The sequence below is a fragment of the Hyla sarda genome, chromosome 4 (assembly GCF_029499605.1).
Source record: "Hyla sarda isolate aHylSar1 chromosome 4, aHylSar1.hap1, whole genome shotgun sequence".
Lineage (NCBI taxonomy): Eukaryota > Metazoa > Chordata > Amphibia > Anura > Hylidae > Hyla > Hyla sarda.
The window spans coordinates 220,228,813-220,244,277 of record NC_079192.1 but is presented as its reverse complement, the minus strand read 5'-3'; the positions used below and the strand labels follow the sequence as shown (position 1 = coordinate 220,244,277).

Sequence of the window (15,465 nt, the reverse complement as noted above, 5' to 3'; positions counted from 1 at the left end):
ATTTTGTTACATATTTGAATTCCAATAAGTGGGGACTCCAATTCACACTACATTATTCTATAGATAGTATCCAATTTTTAGACTTAGAAATCCAAAATAGAGCAGAATGTATATCCACCAAAACCCATTTCAAATCCGTTGATGTTAACAGCTTTTTAGAATATAAGTAGTGCACATTATCCCAGTTGGTTGAAAGGCATCCCGTATGGGTAATACCTTCGCATACGTAAAAAACTGTACCGCAAGCTCAGATTTTTTTAATCAAGCTATACTTTTAAGGGAACGGTTTGTAGCTAAGGGCTACCCGACATCATTACTAACTCAAACATATCAAAAAGTTAAAAACAAATACATTTGATTAACCCTGTGGAAAAGAACGGAGTAGAACAACTTAATAGTGAAGGGGCTCATACATCAAAATCCGATAAAAGTAAAAATATGATTAAATATCAAAAAATTTCAAAAAGTTTACAAAATATGTTTGCACCCAATAGATTGAAAACTATTAATAAGATTAGTTTACCCACTATACCGTTAATAAAAGGTTGTTGCCCCTGTAATAAAAATCGCTGCTTATGTTGTGGTATGAACAACGTTTTTATTTTTTTTATTTTAATCTTATCAAACAAGAAAAACTTTTCCCATCACACAATTTTTAAATTGTGATACACAATATGCAATATATTTATTGTCCTATAGCTGTAATTTACAATATATTGGGTGCACTATTCAAACAGTACGTTCTCGAATGTGCAAACATAGGTCCAACATTAAAAATAGTTTTACATTACACAGCATTTCCCGACATTTCACATTAATCCATAAATTACATGTTTTTTTTTGCGTTGAATTCTTCTCAAAACAATACCAGATAGCACTCCTAACCGTTTTCAATATCTAATTAAACGTGAGTCCTTTTGGATATTCAAGTTGTCTACTTAAGTGCTGCATGGTCTGAATGAGACCATTGAGAATGCCCGCTAGTTTTTTGGCATCATTTGCGGTGCATTACCCTCAGATCCAGCTCCTACTATTTTCATTGTGCGCGCTTTATCTCTGGTCAGTCTTCCACATCTGTGCGCTATTTGTTATTATTATTATTATTTTTTCTTTATACACACCTTATTCTATTTTTTCTACTTTCTTTTTATTTTTATGGCAGTTATTATATATTTATTTTGATCTTTATGTGCGGATGTCCAATGGATATTTGTAAACGTATGTATTCATACATATGTACGGATGCTTAATATATATAATATGTGCATTAGCGTTAAGACATGGATGTGTGCATTTTATCCTATTTATTTTTTGTTAAACAATAGTATTTTTTACCTTTCTATGTGATGTATTTGATGATCTGTTTTGTGTTACATGTAATATATTGTACACCCCCTTCTCACCCCGTCATTATACTGAATGGGTTGATTGTTGTTCCTATAAAGCAGTAACCCATATGCTTCTTGTTACGCCTGATGAAGCTGCAAACCTGTAAATCCCTGTAAAGTGGTTAACACCATAGAGGACAGTGCACTGTTACAAATGGATCTGGATAAGGTGGAGGTTTGGGCTGGGAATTGGCGGATGAAGTTTAACACTGATAAATGTAAGGTTATGCACATGAGGAGGAAAAATCCAGGCTGGGATTATGTATTAAATTGGAAAACACTGGAGACAACCGACATGGAAATGGACTTGAGTTTTAGTTAACAGTAAATTAAGGTGTAGCGACCAGTGTCTGGCAGTTGCTGTCAAGGCAAATAATATCATGGGGTGCATCAAAAGGGGCATAGCTGCCAACAACATGGAAATCATTCTGTACTCTGTACAAATTACTAGTCAGAATACACATGGAATACTGCACAAGAACGAAAAAGTTGCGCTGGAGAGGGTTCAGTACCCAGAAAGATTATCAGAATTAGGGTTATTTAGTTTAGAAAAAGACTGCTTAGGGGAGACCTAATAAGTATGTATATATATATCAGGGGGCAGTACAGAGATCTCTCCCATGATCTATTTGTACCCAGGACTGTATCAATAACAAGGGGGCATCCTCTACGTCTAGAGAAAAAAGTTTTCTACATTATTTACTGTAAGAGCTGTGAGACTATGGAACTCTCTGCTAGAGGAAGTGGTCATGACTAACTCATTGAAAGAGTTCAAAAGAGGCCTGGACATGTTTCTGGAGAGTAATAACATTATAGGTTATGGATACTAGATCTGTATGGACAGAGCATACATCCAGGGATTTATTCTGATTGCCATATTTGGAGTCGGGAAAGATTTTTTTCCCTTAGTATGGGGCAATTGGCATCAGCCTCATAAGGTTTTTTTTGTTGTTGTTTTTTTTGCCTTCTTCTGGGTCAACAAAGTAGGGACAAAATAGGGATATAGGTTAAACTTGATGGACTCTGGTGTTTTTTCAACCTTAAAGGGGTTGTGCGCTGGCCTGCCTTTCGGAGCACCGCACGCAGTGTCCGGAAGTTCATTACTCCGAGCGCTGTGTGTGGGCTTCCGTGTTCGCGGCCACCGGGCGTGACGTCACGCCCGGCCCCCTCGTGACATCACGCCCGCCCCCTCTACCAAAGTCTTTGGGAAGGGGGCGTGACAGCGGTCGCGCCCCCTTCCCATAGACTTTCGTTGAGGGGGCGGACGTGATGTCACGAGGGGGCCGGGCCTGACGTCACGCCCGGCGGCCGCGAACACGGAAGCCCGCACACAGCGTTCGGAGTAATGAACTTCCGGAAGCTGCGTGCGGACCTCCGAAAGAAAGGGCAGCTCACAACCCTTTTAAAGGGGTACTCCGGTGGAAAACTATTTTTTGATGTCAACTGGTGGCAGACAGTAAAACAGATTTGTAAATTACTTCTATTTAAAAATCTTAATTCTTCCAAGACTAATCAGCTTCTGTATGCTCCACAAGAAGTTCTTTTTTTTTTTTCTGTCTGACCACAGTGCTCTCTGCTGACACCTCTGTCCAGTTCCTGGATAGTTCCTGACATGGAAAGAGGTGTCAGCAGAGAGCACTCTGGTCAGACAGAAAAGAACAACTGAACTTCCTCTGTAATATACAGCATCTGATAATTACTGGAAGGATTACGATTTTTTAATAGAAGTAATTTACAAATCTGTTTAACTTTCTGGAACCAGTTATTATTATATTATAAAAAAAAAATATATATATATATATATATATATATTTAGTTTTCCACCGGAATACCCCTTTAACCACTTAAGGACCCAGGGCGTACCTGTACGCCCTGTGTCCTCTCTCTTTCTATAACGCGGGGCCACGTCCAGCGTCATAGTGGGTCGGGACCGGCCTCTGACAACGGCCGGGACCCGTGGCACTGATCGTTGATGGCCATGTCTAAAGTGAAAGTAAACTACTCCCAGCTAGCTCAGTGGGCTGTTCAGGACCGCCGCAGCGACATCCTGAACAGCTGGAGGGCCCCTACCTACCTCCTGCGTGTCCGATTGCCGAATGACTGCTCCGTATCTGAGCAGTCAAGTGGCAGAATCATTGATCTATGGTATCCTATGGGATAACAAAGATCAATGTAAAAGATCAGTGTGTTCAGTGTTATAGTCCAGTATGGGGGCTATAACATTGCCAAAAAAAAGTGGGGAAAAAAAGTTAATTAAGATCATTTAACCCCTTCACTAATAAAAGTTTGATTCACCCCCCTTTTCCCATTTAAAAAAACAACAACTTGTAAATAAAAATAAACATATGTGGTATCGTCGTGCGGAAATGTCCAAATTATAAAAATATATAATTAATTAAACAGTACGGTCAATGGCATATGTTCATAAAAATTCCAAAGTCCAAAATAGCGTATTTTTTTGATCACTTTTTGTATCATGAAAAAATGAATTCAAAGCGATCAAAAAGTCCGATCAATGGTACTGCTAAAAACTTCAGATCACGGTGCAAAAAATGAGCCCTCATACTGCTCCGTACGTGGAAAAGTAAAAAAAGTTTAGGGGTCAGAAAATGACAATTTTAAACGTATACATTTGCCTGCATGTAGTTATGATTTTTCCAGAAGTACGACAAAATAAAACCTACATAAGTAGGATATCATTTTAATTGTATGGACTTACAGCTTAAAGATCAGGTGTCATTTTTACTGAAAAATGTACTGCGTAGAAACGGAAGCCCCCAAAACTTACAAAATGGCGTTTTTTCTTCATTTTTGTCTCACAATGATTTTTTTCTCCATTTCGCCGTAGATTTTTGGGTAAAATGACTGACGTCATTACAAAGTAGAATTGGTGGTGCAAAAAAATAAGCCATCATATGGATTTTAGGTGCAAAATTGAAAGAATTACGGGGGAGATTTATCAAAACCTGTCCAGAGGAAAAGTTGCTGAGTTGCCCATAGCAACCAATCAGATCACTTCTTTCATTTTTGAAAAGGCCTCTGCAAAATGAAAGAAGCAATCTTATTGGTTTCTATGGGCAACTGGACAACTTTTCCTCTGCACAGGTATTGAAATCTCCCCCTATGATTTTTAAAGATAAGAAGGAAAAAACAAATGTGCAGAAATGGAAAAAACCCTGGGTCCTTAAGGGGTTAAGAACTATGTTAAGTTATCTTATGTCTTGTGCCTTTGTGAGTGCCTTCATTATCTTATGGGCAGAAGGATGTGCTGCTGCCCTACCAAGGTGACCCTCACACTGACACCTGAACATTAAAATCATTTTCATTATGCTGTCACACTTGGCTGTTTGTATGCAGTGAGCAATAGGCATTGTACTTACGGTATTATTTCTTATAGTAAATAATGATAATAATGATGCACAGAAGGCAATACTGGTGTGGACATGAAGTAAGACAGAAAAAATAAAAAAATTTTGAGAAATAAACTGTGAACTTCCGAAACTAGAAAATAATGCAATCATTTAATCTACAAGATCACCTATCTGTTTAGACTTCACATACTGTATAGGTAGAGGGGGTAATATAAAATGTTTATTTGGCGAATGAAAAAGTAAGATCATGATTATTTTTATGGTTGGTTGATAATGATATTTGTTTTCTTTTTAGTCCAGAAAAAACTTTGAAGGACTCCTTGCAACCATATGAAGCTGCCTACCTGTCTAAATCCCTGTCTAGGCTCTTTGATCCCATTAATCTGGTCTTTCCCCCAGGAGGACGAAACCCTCCTTCAGTTGATGAACTTGAGAGTATAATCAAAACTATAGCAAGGTATGTACTGTATAGTAAAATATGCTACTCTAATTCTCAAGGTTGCATGCATGTTTATGTATGCATATATTTGTTAGGATGTTCATTGATATTTTGTGCTGTACCACCATTAGTTAAATTTAAAATATTTTGTCAATTTTATGTCACTTTTGTTTATTCCTTCTTCAGATTGTAATGTTTTCTGACCATCACTGCTACTGCTGCCTGTATTTACTTCCCTGCTTTAGTTAAATGTGTAGATGAGTTATAGTCAATACTGCTGTTTCTGATCTTCCGTGGTTTTGAATGAATGTGAAACATCTTCCTGCTTTCCTTATAGATATGGGAATACATAAAGAATAGTTGACCAGTTGCCTATAGAAACCAATCAGATAGTTTGTTTAATTTTTAAAAAGGCCTCTGAAAAATAAAAGGAGCAATCTGATCAACTTTTCCTCTGCACAGGTTTTGAAAAATCACCCCAATAGTCCACAAATTTTGCCCTAAAGGGAATAGATCACGTTTGCATCTGTTATTATTTGTTGATTGTAGATTGTTTTATTCTGTTCTCTGTGCCTGTTAATGGGGACAGCATTTATAAATATGTCACATGCACCATTAGATCAGATGTTCTATGGAAGTGTGTTCTAGACATTCTCTGTGACCTGCGCAGAGGTCACTGTGCAAGCGAGGTGAAGCATTGACCATTAGCTATTGTGAACAGTAGAATCCTGTGTTATGGATAAATATTGATTCAAACAATATCTGTCCAGGAGACTACTGAAAAGGAAGCTCTATAGAACACAAAGTGTCAGCATTCAGTTAGACTTGGCCATAGTAAACACAGCAGGATTTCAGGACTTTTTTTCTAAAATACCTATATGTGAAAAAAACAATTATAACTTTATTGTCTGCGTCTTTGCAGTTACGGCAATATGACATTTTTTTTATTTGTTACTACTTTTAGAATACAGCAATCTTGGTGTACTGTTTTATACATTTTTACAGTGTTCACCAGATAATTGAGAGGATTTTATAGTTCATGTTGTTGTGGATGTAGCGATGGTAAATATGTGTAGTTTATTATGTTATATATTAAAAAATATTATGGTAAAATGTGTTATTTTAGTTAATTATATTTGATTGTTGGTATGATACACTACGCTACTACAATAGTACAGAGTATTATGCCTGAGACCCCCACCACCACCACTGGTGTCAATTCAGACCGGCGATTTCCGACGATTCCGGTTCAATCGGGTCTCCAGTGACCCGGAAAAAAAGGGTCATTGGGGCAGCCCCAATCACGTTTAGCCAGCAGGAGTGAGGTGGCACTGGTGCCACCTCACGATCGCCCTGATTCAGGCCTCCTGCTGTTCCGGAGGGCGAGAGCGGGTGCCGGGAGTGAACACCAGCAGCGGGGGCCTTCGTTCTCTGGCTTCGGGGGCAGGATCGGGGTCCCAGGACCGGAGGAGCGCGGCATGGCGGCAAGGGATGAACAGCAGGAGGTAAGCCTGTGCATCCTGCTGTTGCTTAGCAACAACTCCCAGCATGCATAAAAGGGCATGCTGGGAGTTGTTGGTTTGCAACAGCAGGAGGCACACCACTACAACTCCCAGCATGTCCTTTGGCTGTCTGTGCATGCTGGGAGTTGTATTTATGCAACAGCTACTGTTGCATAGCTACAACTCCCATCATGCACAGACATCAAAAGGGCAGGCTGAGAGCTGCAGTGGTGTGCCTGCGGCTGTTGCATAACTACAATGCCAAGCATGCCCTTTGGCAGTCAGTCCATGCTGGGAGTTGTAGTTTTGCAACAGCTTGAGGCACTCTTTACCTAACTCAGTGTTTCCACATCATTGTGCCTTCAGCTGTTGCAAAACTACAACTCCCAGCATGCTCTAACAGCCAAAAGGCATGCTGGGAGTTGTAGTTATGCAACAGCAGGAGGCACACCACTACAACTCCCAGTATGCCCTTTGGCTGTCTGTGCATGCTTGAAGTTGTAGGTATGCAACAGCTACTGTTGCATAACTACAACTCCCAGCATGCATGGACAAAAGGACATGCTTGTCGTTGTAGTGGTGTACCTCCAGCTGTTGCATAACTACACCTCCCAGCATGCCTTTCAGCATTTAATGCATGCTGAGAGTTGTAATTTTGAAACAGCTGGAGGCACACTGGTTGAGAAATGCCGAGTTAGGGTCTGTTACCTAACTCAGTGTTTCCGCACCAGGGTTTCTTCAGATGTTGCAAAACTACAACTCCCAGCATGCACTGACAGATCGTGCATGCTGGGAGTTGTAGTTTTGCAATAGCTGTAGGTTTGCGCCCCCCATGTGAATGTACAGGGTACATTCACACAGGTGGGGGTTTACAGTGATTGTCACTCTGCAAGTTTGAGCTGCGGCAAATTTTCCGGCGCAGCACAAACTCCAAGCATTTAACTCGGTGTAAACCCCCCACCTGTGTGAATGTACCCTAAAAACACTACACTACACAAAATAAAGAGTAAAGCACTATATATACACTACACACCCTTACACTGTCCCTTCCCCAATAAAAATGAAAAACTGAACTTTTTCCAAAATTGAGCCTCTAGCTGTTGCCATTGGCTGTCCAGGCATGCTGGGAGTTTTGCGACAGCTAGAGGCACCCTGTTTGGGAAGCACTGCCGTAAGGTATTTTTAGTGGCAGAGGAAATTGTTACCCTTCAATCCGGGTCCGCCCTATGCAAATCCCTAATTTAGGCCTCAAATGTGCATGGCGCTTTCTAACTCCAGAGCCCTGTTGTATTTCAAGACAACAGTCAAGGGCCACATAGGGGGTATTTTTACTTGTACCACTTATGGAATGGAGAAGTTGGGGGATACACCAGCCTGTTAGTGTAAAAAAATAATTTATTTCACACTAAAATGCTGGCTTTATATATATATATATATATATATATATATATATATATATATATATATATATGAAAGGTCTTTTGAAATGCTGGTGTTATCCCAAATTTTTCATTTTCACAGGGGATAATAGATGAAAAAGTCCCCCAAAATTTTTAGCACCAGTTCTAGAGTAAGAAAATACCCCATATGTGGATGTAAAGTGTTCTGTGGGCGCACTACATGGCTCAGAAGAGAAGGAGCAACATTTCTTTTTTGGAGAGAGAATTAGGCTGAAATTGAAGGCCATGTGCATTTACAAAGGCCCCATGCTGCCAGAACAGTGGACCCCCGCCCCACACACACACACATGACCCAATTTTGGAAACTAAACCCCTCAAGGAATGTAATAAGGGGTGCAGTGAGCATTTACACCCCACAGGTGTTTGACAGATTTTTTTGAACAGTTGCCCGTAAAAAAATAAAAATAAATACATTTTCATTTGCACAGCCCACTGCTCCAAAGATCTGTTAAACGCCAGTGGTGTGTAAATGCTCTAAATGCTCACTGCACCCCTTACTACATTCCGTGAGGAGTTTTTTTTCTGAAATGGGGTCACATGTGGGGGGTGAGGAGTCCACTGTTCTGGCACCATGGGGGCTTTGTAAATGCACATGGTCCCCGACTTCCATTCCAAACAAATTCTCTTTCCAAAAGCCCAATGGCGCTCCTTCTCTTCTGAGACCTGTAGTGCGCCAGCAGGCCACTTCACGACCACATATGAGGTATTTCCTTACTTGGGAGAAATTGGGCTTCACATTTTTGGGGCCTTTTTCTCCTATAAACCCATGTGAACATGAAAGATTTGGGGTAACACCAGCATTTTAGTGTTAAAAATCTAATGTTTCATTTTTACAGCCCACTGGTGAAAACAACTGTGAAGTGTAAGTACTCACTCTAACCATTGTTATGCTCCATGAGGGGAGTAGTTTCCAAAATGGTGTCACATGTGTGGGGTTTCTGCTGTTCTGGCAAAATGAGAGCTTTGAAAAACACACATGGCCCCTGACTTCAATTCCAGCCAAATTCTCTCTCCAAAAGCCCAATGGCGCTCCTTCTGTTCGGAGCCCTTTAATGTGCCAGCAGAACACTTTACGACCACATACTCCTATTAACCCATGTGAAAATAAAAAATTTGGGGTAACACCAGTATTTTTTTGCTCTGACACCCTGTGGACTTCCTAAACGCAACATTCCCCCCCAAAAATAAAGTGTAATATTTGTTTTCCAAAATCACATAGTTGCTTCTTCCCTCCTGAGCCATGTTGTGCGCTCTCAGAGCACTTTACATGCACATATGAGATATTGCCATACTTGAGAGGAATTGGGTCACAATTTTTGGGGGAATTTTTCTCCTTTTACCCGAGTGAAAATATAAAAATGGGGCTACAAGAATATGTTTATTTAAAAAATTGGAGATTTGGAGATTTCTCCTCCACATTGCTGCTATTCCCGTGAAACACCTAAAGGGTTAACAAACTTTCTGAATGTAATTTTGAATACTTTTAGGGGTGCTGTTATAATGGGGTCCATTATAGGGGATTTCTTACAGAAAGGCCCCTCAAATCCACTTCAAACTGAACCGGGCCCTGAAAATTTCAATGGTGTCGCATGTGGGGGGTTTCTGCTTTTCTGGCATCATGGGGGCTTTGTAAATGCACATGGCACGCAACTTAAATTCCAGCCAATTCTCTCTCCAAAAGCCCAATGGCGCTCCTTCTGTTCTGTCACCTGTAGTGCACCAGCAGAGCACTTTTCGTCCATATATGGTATATTTCTATACTCGCGAGAAATTGAATTTGGGGTAACACCAGCCTTTTAGTGTTAAAAATCTAATGTTTCATTTTCACATCCAACTTTAACGAAAAGTCATCAAACACCTGTGAGGTGTTAAGGCTCACTGTACTCCTTGTTACGTTCCTTGAGGGGTGTAGTTTCCCAAATAGTATGCCATGTGTTTTTGTGGGCTGCTTTGGCACCCTGGGGGCTTTCTAAATAAATCATGCCCCCCCAAAAACCATTTCAGAAAAATTTTCTTTCCAAAAGCCAAATTTTGCTCCTTCCTTTCTGAGCATTGTAGTGCACCCACAGAGCACTTTACATCTACATATTAGGTATTTCCATACTCAAAAGAAATGGGGTTTTAGATTTTGGAGGGCATTTTTTCATAACCCCTTGGGAGAATGAAAAATTTGGAGTAACACCAGCATTTTAGTGTTTAGTGTTTTCACGTCCAACTTCAACACATAGCTGTCAAACACTTGTGGGGTGTTAAGACTCACTATACCCCTTGTTACGTTCCTTGAGGGGTGTAGTTTTCCAAATAGTGGGCCATGTGGAGGTGTTTTTTTTTGTTGTTGTTGTTCTGGCACCATGTGGGCTTCCTAAATACAACATGGCCCCCAAAAGCCATGACAGCAAAATTCGCTCTCCAAAATCCCACAGTTGCTCTTTCCCTCTTGGGCCATGTTGAGAGCCCACAGAGCACTTTACATCCACACATGAGGTATTTCCATACTCGAGAGAAATTGGGTTACAAATTTTGGGGGACTTTTTCTCCTTATACCTCTTGTAAAAATTTTAAAAAAATGGGGTTAAAAGAACATGTTAGTGTAAAAAAAAGCAGATTTAGATTTTTCTCATCCACTTTTCTGCTATTTTTGTGAAACACCTAAAGGCTTAACAAACCTGAATGTCATTTTGAATACTTTGAGGGTGCAGTTTCTATAATGGGGTCACTTATGGGGGATTTCTCACAGAAAGGTCTCTCAAATTCACTGTAAACTTAACTGGTCCCTGAAAAATTCCGATTTTGAATTGTTCATGAAAATTTGGTAAATTGCTACTAAATTTTGAAGCCCTCTAATGTCTTCAAAAAGTAAAAACATGTCAACTTTATGATGCCAACATAAAGTAGACATATTGTATATCTGAATCAATGTATAATTTATTTGTTATGTCCATTTTCCTTACAAGCAGAGAGTTTCAAAGTTAGAAACATTTTACATTTTCTAAATTTTGATGAAAGTTTGGGATTTTTTACAAAGAAAGGATGCAAATTTACCACTATGTTAAAGTAGAACATGTCACGAAAAAACAATCTCAGTATCAGAATGAAAGGTAAAAGCACACAGAGTTATTAATGCATAAAGTGACAGTGGTCAGATTTGCAAAAAAAAGGGCTGAGTCCTTAAGGTAAAAAAAAATGGGCTGAGTCCATAAAGGGGTACTCCACTGGAAAACATTTTTTTTTAAATCAACTGGTTCCAGAATGTTAAAAGGGTAATCCACTATAAGGTGATTTTAGTACATACCTACCAGACAGTAATAGACATGCTTAGGAAGGATCTGTGCTTGTCTTGGGGCTAAATGGCTATGTTGTGTGATTACCATTACACTGTTGCTAACTTATTGTGAATTGGTATTTCCTGTTTGAGTTTTCCTTTTTTGTCTAGAAATCTCATAATTCCATTTTCCTCCCTCCCACACATCAGCCACCGCACCCATTGAAACATAAATGTGCTGCATCTATTCTAAAGACCTGTGGTTTTCAATAAGGGTGCCTACAGCTGTTGCATTAGGTTCAGATTGATCTCTTTCCCACCAAGCGAACGCTCCACCCCTTGAAGCAGACAGGCTCCCTGTCATCAGCTGACTAGTGAGTCAGGTCTCAGCCGCATTGCAACCTGGGAAAAATCTGAGACAACAGTCATTTTGTATGCTGTTAAAAATAAATATTGGAGTGAAAATCACAGAAGAATTGTGAGAAAACCGTCACACACAGGTACAGACACTATATTATGAACTACACTAACTTTACAGCCCCTGTAGCATAGTCAAATTAAAAAATTCCTGGAATACCCTTTAACCAGATTTGTAAATTACTTCTATTAAAAAATCTTAATCCTTACAGTACTTATCAGCTGCTGTCATGATCCACAGGAAGTTTTTTTCTTTTTGAATTTCCTTTTTGCCTGACCACAGTACTCTCTGCTGACACCTCTGTCCATTTTAGGAACTGTTCAGACAGGATAGGTTTTCTATGGGGATTTGCTCCTACTCTGGACAGTTCCTGAAAAAGACACATGGTGTCAGCAGAGAGCACTGTGGTCAGGCAGAAAGGAAATTCAAAAAGAAAAGAACTTCTTGTGGATTATACAGTAGCTGATAAGTACTGGAAGGATTAAGATTTTTAATAGAAGTAATTTACAAATATTTGAACTTTCTGGCACCAGTTGATTTAAAAAAAATGTTTTCCAGTGGAGTTCCCCTTTAAGGGTTTAATGACTGCTGTAAAAATATGCATGGGTAAATACTGACAATTGGTCATTTTCTGATCATACTTTCCTTTAAACAGATTATTTAAAGGTCATTGTAAGGTGCAGGTAGAAGGGTGACAAATAGACTAGAGTAAATGCAACAGACATACCTAAGAGGGATCTGTCAGCACTGTCATGCTGCCTGAACCACAAGTCTTTTGGGCAGCCCTTGTTGGTTTCGGCCTGCTACACTAGCTTTGATTGATACATCTCTCCCTTTATCCCAAAAGAAGAGATCTATATATCAAGGCCGGTTAGTCGAGAAAAGCCAAGAGGAACCACATTAATTACTTGTGATATGGATAGAAAGTATTGACAGGTTCTGTTTAACCGATTGACATTTAAACCATCCCTGGTGGTCCAGTGAGGTGTATTGCCCCCCCCCCCCCCCAACGGAAGCCCCCAAAAATTCCAAAATGGTGTTTTTTCTTCATTTTTGTCGCACAATGATTTTTTTTTTCGTGTCGCCATAGATTTTTGGGTAAAATGACTGATATTATTACTTAGTAGAATTGGTGGCGCAAATAAAAAACCATCATATGGATTTTTAGGTGCAAAATTGAAAGGGTTATGATTTTTTAAATGTAAGGAGGAAAAAACGAAAGTGGAAAAAACGCTTGGTCCTTATGAGGTTAAAGTGCAACAGAAATGACTTGCATATATAAATAAGATTCATATAGAATGTAAACATTCTCTATAATACTTGCAATGATGACATTACCGTGTCCCCATTTACTAAAACAGTCCAACTGGTGCCCTTTCTCATTGGTGGCTGCAGACTAGTTTCAGACTCTGTCTTGGTTTTTCCAGGGTACTTACATTGATTGCAACCTTCTCTGGGGCGTATGGTGTCAGGTATCTCTCACTATATGATGCAGCTTTTATCAAGCCGTTCTCTACCTAAAAAGCAGGCTATGTCACTCTTGCTCATAAAGGGGCCTGTCACCCTCACTGAGGCGCCATGCACCTGCCTGAACAGGAGCAGCTTTTTTCTTTCGCTGTGTCTTGGGGACTTTTATAACCACTGATCCTGTAGAGAGCAAAAAAAAAGGTTTTATAAAATGTTATAGCCTCAGGATTCCAGTCGTCTTTATGCTGTCAGATGGACTAAAACCTTATTACAAAATGGGATGTAAATGCTATGCTCAGGAGGTGTGAATTTGAGGCTAAAGGGGTGTGAATCATTTTTAGTGTGGCCATGAAGCTCCTAATCATAACCTTTAAGCCTAGCATTCACTCCCTGTTTTGCAATAAAGTATCCACCTTGTCATTTTATTCAATGAAAAATGCAGACAAACAAATTGTAAAACCCCTACATCTTAGGAGTGGGGGGAAAGCCTAGCGGGAAAGTAGTAAAACTGTTTTTATGGACTGGCCATAGGTCCTTTTTGCCGGCTTTTGCTTGTATCTGCTGGTTATACCAACAATGGATGCCTGCTAATATCTGTATTTGCATTGCTGTGTGACTCAAAATATACAGTCTAGTAGTGAAACTTCTGATCTTAGTGCTGATCTGATTCTGAGGGGGGGGTTTTTTTGTATCTTTTTCTGATAGCTAATACACTGTTCTAATTACAGTGGTCCTTCAACATACGATGGTAATCTGTTCCAAACGGACCATCGTTTGTTGAAACCATCGCATGTTGAGGGATCCGTGCAATGTAAAGTATAGGACAGTGGTCTACAACCTGCGGACCTCCAGATGTTGCAAAACTACAACACCCAGCATGCCCGGACAGCCGTTGGCTGTCCGGGCATGCTGGGAGTTGTAGTTTTGCAACATCTGGAGGTCCGTAGGTTGAAGACCACTGTTAGAGGAAGTTGTACTCACCTGTCCCCACCGCTCCGGACCATCACCGCTAGTCACCGCTGCCCTGGGTGTCGCCCTCCATCGCTGTCGCCGCGTCCCCAAGGTGTCCCCGAGGCTCCGGCAAGGCCTCTACTTTCCCCTCATCCGCGCTCTCCATCGCCGCCATCACGTCGCTATTCACGCCGCTCCTATTGGATGACGGGACGGCGTGCGCAGCGACATGATGACGTAGACGGAGAGCGCCGCTGGTGCAGAGGATCCTGAAGAGGAGCCCCGAGGACAGGTAAGTGATTGTCAGCAGAGCACACGGGGCACCTTAAACGGCTATCCGGTGGCAGCTGAAGCAGTCTGCGCTGCCTGATAGCCGTTTATACGATGGCCCGATATAAAAAGAATCGTATGTTGATGCTGCCTTCAACATGCGATGGCCTCTGAGAGGCCAACATATGTTGAAATGATCTTAAGTCGGGCCATCGTAGGTCGAGGGGTCACTGTATATTGAGAGCCAGCAATTGTGTCTTATGAATTTCTGCTTAGATCTAAACAGAGACCTTTAAAAAAAAAATGCTACATTTCCACCGTAACAGTGTTTTTATCCAAAATGTTTATTCACATTACAAGTGCCATTTTGTTGTCCTTTTGACAGTTCTTTTTATATGTTCTTTGAGCTGAATTGCTTGCTTGGACTCAGTCTGCATATGTTATTTCCACAACTGTGTATACATTGGATTGTGAGCATTCAGGATACAGTTTATTTGTAAGTGCCCTTAATTCGCAGCTGTGCTATGTACACACAGTTACAGAAATAACATCTTTCTGTTAAAAGAAATTCCGTCTTTACTATTAACCTTCATTGAGGCCAAGTGTTTAGAGGATAAGTTTATTGTAGGGATATGTCTGCATGCCTATTCCATTTTTTACAATACAGATGCACTGCTTACTGGCACACACTATAAATAGACTGTGCAGTGGCCGTATGAATTTGGGCCAAGAGAACTATTCACGATATTTATCTTGCAACAACTGTTCTTGTAATCCCAGGCTGAAAACTACTACTTACTGTCCTAAATCCAAAATGGAAGGAACGTTGGATTATGGCAAATATTCTACAGAGAAATATAAGCTAAGAACTGTAAACCACAAATGAAATACTCCATAAACCCTGATTTGCTCTCTTTAACTCATGAATATAAAACTG

At 40.3% G+C, this 15,465-nt stretch overlaps 1 protein-coding gene across 3 annotated transcripts in view; it reads left to right on the top strand.

Moving 5' to 3' along the window:
- The window catches only part of COG5 (component of oligomeric golgi complex 5), a 405,205-nt gene that overhangs the window by 278,543 nt on the left and 111,197 nt on the right, over nt 1–15,465 (top strand). For all 3 annotated transcript variants that reach the window (XM_056573589.1, XM_056573590.1, XM_056573588.1), the window contains exon 13: nt 5,055–5,216. In XM_056573589.1, coding sequence (XP_056429564.1) covers nt 5,055–5,216 — 162 coding nt within the window. The remainder of the gene's footprint in view (nt 1–5,054; nt 5,217–15,465) is intronic.